Here is a 7,173-nt window from a genome sequence, read left to right as displayed (position 1 = left end):
GGGGATGTGCCCACAACCAAGGCACATGCCCTTGATCGGAATGGAATCTGGGACCCTTGAGTCCGCAGGCCAATGCTCTATCCACTGAGGCAAACTGGTTAGGGCAATCACTCTTTTCTTGGCACTGAGAATTTTCCCCCAGGCCTAGGAGGGTACTAGGCCAGGCAAACCCCGCCCACCCGCCCTGCTCAGACCGGCGCTACGCCCCGCCCCCTTCCCTGCGCTGCTTTTGCCCCGCCTATGCCTCTGAGGTCCCGCCTCTTCCGGGACGTCCGGAACGTCACATCCGACCGGAGGCCATCTTGCTGGTTCGCGGTGGGTCTCGGGTGTAAGGCCGGCGGTGGCTTGGGCGTGGGGAAGGGTGGGGTGAGGGGGCGAGGCCGCAGCGAGTGCGGCAAAACTCTCCTCCCCTAAGCCCCACCGCGTGCGACGGCGTGAGCGCGGTGTCGGAGGGATGTCCGCCTTCTCCGAGGCGGCGCTGGAGAAGAAGCTGTCGGAGTTGAGCAACTCGCAGCAGAGCGTGCAGACCTTGTCCCTGTGGCTCATCCACCACCGCAAACACTCGCGCCCCATCGTCACCGTGTGGGAGCGGGAGCTGCGTAAAGGTGAGTCCTCGGGAGCCCCATTCCCCCATCCACCCCAGCTCCACGCTGCCTGGCGCTCCCGACCCGGCGCCCCTGGCTTCGGTGTCCCGGGGGCTTGAGAGCAGCGTGCACTGCGCTGCCCGCCAAGGCGGCCCTGTGTAGGTATTGCTGAATAAAGGGGCGGAGGATTAAAAAAGACCTATTGATTTAACCCAGAAACAGTAACTAGGGGCTCAGGACTGCGCACCTCATTGGGGCCAGGAATTCAGGCAGTCGGGCATTTTTTTTCATTCTGCACATCAATAATGGAGGCTGGGCAGGAGAAAGGTAGGGAGGTGGAAAGGAAAAGATTGGTGTGAGGTTGGGAGTGACTGCCATCATGTCTATAACACATCAGCACAGTCTTGTAAAATTAATAAAGGAATCAGAGTTTTAGAACTGGGAAGTCTACAATAAGGTGTGGAATGCAATGGGGGAAATCCTGGATTTATAGGTTTTAGAGGACCTGGGTTGGGGCAAATTTCTTAATTTCGGTATTGAAGTTGCTCCATCTGAATATGAGGTGGTTGGATTAAGTGATCTAAGGTCATTGCTTGCTGATCATGTGCGTCGAGGGCACCGTCTTTATTTTTCAAAACCTTCGATACTGTTTCTGTAAATGAAGTTAACTTTTTTGAGTAGTAATTGACTCTCACTGAAATACCCAGAATCATTTCACTTCTGCACAGCACCTTTATCTGTAAGAACTGATTGTATGTTAGTGCGACTGAAAATTAAAAAAATACATTCGCTTAGTCTGAATTTGTACCTCAATTCTTAATTCATTGAGTAGAGAAAGTGGGCACTCTTCGTTGTTGTTTCAGACATTCTGATGTAGTGAAAAGATGGTTATTTATTAAGGGTTTTAGTAAACTGTTATTAATCAAAATAGATGCCTGTTTACTGACCCATGTGAAAGCCATATATGCTGTATTAATTAATATGAGAGCCCGTGTAGCCTTGGCTATTTAGAATGGAGACAAACTATTTTTTTTCTTTTGTGTTAATTCGGTAGAAGAAATTGATTTAGAGCTCCATTTTTCAGTTCATATATAAGTGTGTGTGTATTTGGCTCTCAAGGAGGAATTTATCTTCAGTGAGTGGCCAGAAAGGTTTGAGAAATCCATATATAAAGGTGTGGAAAATAGCTGTGAACTTTGAGATGGCAGGAATGTCTTTGCTTCTATACCTTACCAGATTTCAAAATCAGCAACAGGTTTATCCTTTTTGGCGGGATGGAGCATTTAAAAACACTAATAGTCAATAGGGGATTGATACCAGACTATTTTCAAGAACTACCACAAATCAGTAGAAAAATGGTGATACTGTTAAACGTGAGAGAAAACTTGAAAGGCCAATAAATGATACTTAAAAAAATAAACCAGTGAGACTCCACTTTATATTCTTTTTTAAAAAATAATTTTCATGATTTTTACTACATTCTTTTTATTTTTTTAAAATTGATTTCAGAGAAGGGAAAGGGAGAGAGAGATAGAAACATCAATGATGAAAGATAATCATTGATCAGCTGCCTCCTGCACACCCCACAGTGGGGATGGAGCCCACAACCCAGGCATATGCCCTTGACTGGAATCGAACCTGGGACCCTTCAGTCCGCAGGCGGACGCTCTGTCCACTGAGCCAGACCAGTTAGGGCTCCACTTTATATTCTTTATTTTGCAAAATTAAAAAGAAAGACAATACCTGGAATTGGTGAGGATAAGGAGAAACGAACTTTATCACCCTGCCGGTTGGAATGTAAAAAGGAGATCAGCTTAGCAACCTTGAATAAAGTTGAAGTATATGTATATCCTTGGACCCAGCAGTTTTCTTTCTAGGAATATATCCTAGAAACTAGTATCTGTGCTCAAGGAGTTACGTTTATTGCAGCCTGTTAGTAACAAAATTAGAAACAGTTTCAAACATCTCGTTAGAGTATGGACAAATATACTGTGATATTTTTATAATGTAGTACTGTCTAGCTTTCATGAATGAACTAGAGCTACATAAAACACGACAGATTAAAAACAACAGTAAACAAAATGTTGAGCTGAGAAAGCAAGGTACAGACCAATATGGCATTTAGTAGTTTTAAAACATGCAAAGCAATACTCTAGTTTATAGATATCTGTAGTTTCAGTTACATGCATAGTAAAGATTAACACCCTATTCTATGATAGTGGTGTTGACATAAGAAACATCCAAATTGTAGAGAATTTTTACAAGAGTTTATTTAGTCAAACTGACGACATATGCCAGAGAGTGAAATCTCAAATGCTCTGGAGAATAACAGTTTTGCAGCTTTTGTGCATTTGAAATTCAGGAGGGGAAAGCAAGGTAGGGATTGGATTACAGGATAGTTAATAAGATTATGAGTTCTCTTGAGGATTAATATCCCCTTTGAGGGGTATTCTGGTATATCAAAGGTGTGCTAACCTAGAATCATAAAAACAATGGACAGGGCTGGTTTAAAACCTTTCACTAAAGAAGTTATAGGCCTGGGGCATGACTACACACCATCACCTTCCAGTTAGGAATTTCTGATAAGATCAACCTGTGAGGTTACTTTCCATAGAACCCCTTTTATTTGTCCATAGTGGTTAGTTACCATAAAGGAGAGCGGAAATGAAAATGGATTTATTATCAATTTTTAAAATATTGATACAAATGTCAGAAATGATAGATGTGTTATTTACCTGTGTTTGGGGATGTTTCCATGTTTAAATGCTTCATAATTAGAAAATTTAAGGTATATAAATAGATGCTTTAGGAAGTGAATGGTGTTGGTGATGATAATAAGGTTGGTAATAGTGGTTACTCTATGTTTAATTTTTATACTGTTAACAGCGGCTGTCCGGTTTTAGATTGCCACTTACACTACACCAAGCATGTCAAACTCAAAGGCTAACACCGGCCAAATAAACAAGGTGTAACTTTATGTGGGCTGCAAAAAAAACAAAAGCTTCAATTTTCATAGAAACGTAGGTTTATTTCCATAGAAACATGCTGAATACAAAGGGCTGAAATAAATGAGTAATCATTAACAAAATAATAGGACATTTTAATAAAAATTAATATTTTTTCTTGAACATTAGCTTACCAGACACTGAATAACTGCACAAATTAATAAGCGTAACTCAAATAAACCAATTTTTCTTGTTCTCTGAAACCAAAATATTTCCTGTTGTGCACACCCAACAAGTCAGTCCAAGACTAATGATGTGGCAATCGGCTGCTAAAATATTCCCCGCTACAGTATTAGTGGAGAGATGGCGCGCCTGTGTAAGCGCGTGAGGGAAATGAATGCAACACAATTACAGTGATCAGTCATTGTAGTTCGTTATTAATAATTGTGTATAACAGGATATTGTAAAAATTAAGTTATGAAATTTTTATTACACTTCTTACATGCCATTATATTGGCTGGGCTGCAAAAATATTCGTTGTGGGCCACATGCTGCCTGTGGGTCGCAAGTTTGACATGCTTGCACTATACCATGGTCCCAATTTCTGCACGTGCTTATTTTGAGTTTTGAAAAGAAGTCAACCTAGTGAGTGTGGAATGGTATTTGCTTGTGGTTTTAATTTGCATTGTCATAATGATTAGTGTGACTATATAGCGAGGATTTATTTCTGGGCTCTATATTCCATGGGCTATATGCCTCTTTCATACCACAATTGACCCTTGAACAATGCAGGGTTAGAGGGATACCAACCCCTAGTGCAGTCAAAAATCTGCAAATAACTTACGTTACCCCCAAACTTTACTAATAGCCTAGTGTTGACTGGAAGCCTTACGGATAGCGTGAACAATCAATGAACACATTTTGTATATTATATGTATTATATACTATGTTCTTAAAATAAAGTAAGGTAGAGAAAGAAATGTTATTAAGAAAAACATAAGATCCCTGCCAGTGTTGCTCAGTAGTTGAGTGTCAACATGTGAACCAGGAGGTTGAGGTCCAATTCCATTTCCATTCCCCGTCAGGGCACAAGCCCCAGTAGGGGGCATGCAGGAGGCAGCCGATCAATGATTCTGATCATTGATGTTTCTATCCCTCTCTCCTCCCTTCCTCCCTCTAAAATCAATAAAAACATTAAAAAAGTCATAAGAAAGAGAAAATATTTAGTATTTATGTTTAAAAATTAGCATTTAAGTGGACCCACACAGTTCAAACCTACATCTTTCAAGGGTCAATTGTGTTCTGATTACTGTAGCTTTCTAGTAAGTCTCCCTATTATAATTTTCTTTTTTAAGGTGGTTTTGGCTATTTGGGATGAGAATATATGAATTTTAGGATGGATTTTTCTTTTTCTGCAAATATGCCCTTGGGAGTTTGATAGAGATTGCATTTAATCTGTAAGTCGTTTTGAGTATTGTTATCTTAACCCTTTGCACTCGCTTGCTTTTTTCTCGATTCCTGCTACCGATGCTAACCGTGTCGAGTCACACTCGACATCCGAGTGCAAAAGGTTAATATTTACTCTTCCAGTTCATGAACATTGGATGTATTTCAATTTATTTATGCCTTCTTTCTTTCAGCAGTGTTGTAGTTTTCAGTATATAAGTCTTATACCTCCTTAATTAAATTTATTACTATTTTATTGTTTTGATATAATTGTAAGGAATTGTTTTCTTAGTGGCCTTTTGTATTGTTCAGTTGTAATTGATAAGTGCAACTGATTTTTGAATGTTGATTTTGTATCTTGCAACTTTGTTGAATATGTTTATTAGCTCTAACAGTTTTTTGTGGAATCTGTAGGGTTTTCTACAAGTAAGATTATGTCATCTGTAAACAGAGATAATATTACTTCTTTCTTTTATTTTTCTTGAGTTGCTATGGCTAGAACTTCCAATACTATCCTATATAATAAAAGCCTAATATGCAAATTGACCGAATGGCAGAATGACCGGTCGCTATGACGTGCACTGACCACCAGGGGGCAGACTTTCAACACAGAACTGCCCGCAGGCCCCAGGCCAGCCAAGGCAGGTGCCAGCAGGGGGCCCCCCCAATCGCCCCACCGGTCGCCCCGCAGAGGGAGGTGACCGGCAGTGGCGGCGGGCGGGGCCAGCTGGTGAACTAACTGGGGGCAGCTTTCACGATGAGCGTCTGCCCCCCCGAGAGGGAGGCGACTGGCAGCAGCGACGGTGGGGGGCAAGGCCAGTGTGCAGGCGGCACCAGGCCGGCCAAGGCCGGTGCCAGCGCCCCTCCCCCCCTCGCCCCACCCATTACCCCACAGATTGGCCCTGATTGCCGGCCAGGCCTAGGGACCCTACCTGTGCACAAATTTCCTGTACCAGGCCTCTAGTGTTGAGTAAAAGTGAAAGTGGACATCCTTCTCTTCTTCCTGAATCTTAGGGAGAAAGCTTTCAGTCTTTTGCAATTAAATATGGTGTTAGATGTGAGTGCATATCTTTTTAATGATCTGTGTGACAAAATGGGAAGTATACATAAAGTACTATGTATGGAACATTCTGGAGGAAATATATTTGTGAGATTGAGTTATGAATGAAACCAGCTGCTTTTTTCATGGTGCCCCATTTTTATTAAAAAAAAAAAAGACTGACAGAAACTAGTTATTCAGACATGGGTATTTGGCAGGTTTTTCTCATAAGTGAATGTAGTGAGCCTGTTTTGTTGAGGAAGAATACTGACAGTATTTGTTGCCCATTATGAAATTCAAAGGTTCAAGCAAAAATTAGAATTTTGGAAAATTTGCATCTGCCACCCTGAGCCTAAAAACTTTCCAATACTTTTTAACACTTTTCCAATGAAGTCAATGATGATATTTACAAATGTGATTTTTGATACTGCCTGATAAAATGTTTCAACATTTGGAATATCTGTGTAACTCATTGAACCAACATTCTTCAAAAGACTGATGCACAATGTTACAAATTTCTGCATAAGTAAAACATCCATTCAAAGAGCAGGGTAGACTAACGGGTTTTAATATAAAAAAGTTTTTTATATGTTTTCAGATTTTATATTATAATTGAGAATCTTAAAAATCACACCTTGTTGGATTTTGGTGTTGCTTTAAAGAAGATACTCACAATTTATCTGTAAAGGCCATTAAAATACTTTTCTCTTATCAGCTGTATATCTGGGGGAGGCCTGCTTTTTTTCATTATTTCCACCAAAACAATATATTGTGGTTAAGTTTTGGAAACTTATTTTTTAAACAAATGTTATTTATGTTAGCATATAATGTTTTTCTATTATTGCTCTTGGATGAATTAATACATATTTTTAAATTTCTAATAAGGTAAGTATCGGAAGGTATAACCCATGTGAACAAAAGCTCTTTAGATTTCTCAATAATTGCAAGAGCATGAAGGGTACTGAGATCAGAAAATTTGAGAATTACTCTCACATTAACAGAGACCATGAATGCTTTACATTAATTTTGTTTTATTTAATCGTAATCTTGCCTAATGTATTATAGTTGTTTTAGTTTCTAAAACTAACTTTTAAATTTGTGTAATTACTATTAATAATCCATAAAAAATATGTACAGTAATGTCTGAAGTTTCTTCCAA

General features: G+C 40.0%; 1 protein-coding gene across 1 annotated transcript in view; it reads left to right on the top strand.

Annotated features, from left to right (window-relative positions):
• The first annotated feature begins 302 nt into the window (after window positions 1-302).
• The window catches only part of RPRD1A (regulation of nuclear pre-mRNA domain containing 1A), a 38,973-nt gene continuing 32,102 nt past the window's right edge, over window positions 303-7,173 (top strand). The window contains exon 1 of the mRNA XM_079784457.1: window positions 303-605. Coding sequence (XP_079640583.1) covers window positions 455-605 — 151 coding nt within the window. The 5' untranslated portion in view covers window positions 303-454. The remainder of the gene's footprint in view (window positions 606-7,173) is intronic.

This window comes from Cnephaeus nilssonii (assembly GCF_951640355.1).
Source record: "Cnephaeus nilssonii genome assembly, chromosome: 11".
NCBI classification, from domain to species: Eukaryota; Metazoa; Chordata; class Mammalia; order Chiroptera; family Vespertilionidae; genus Cnephaeus; species Cnephaeus nilssonii.
The sequence above is the reverse complement of the archived record's forward strand: the minus strand, read 5'-3'. Positions and strand labels throughout refer to the sequence as shown.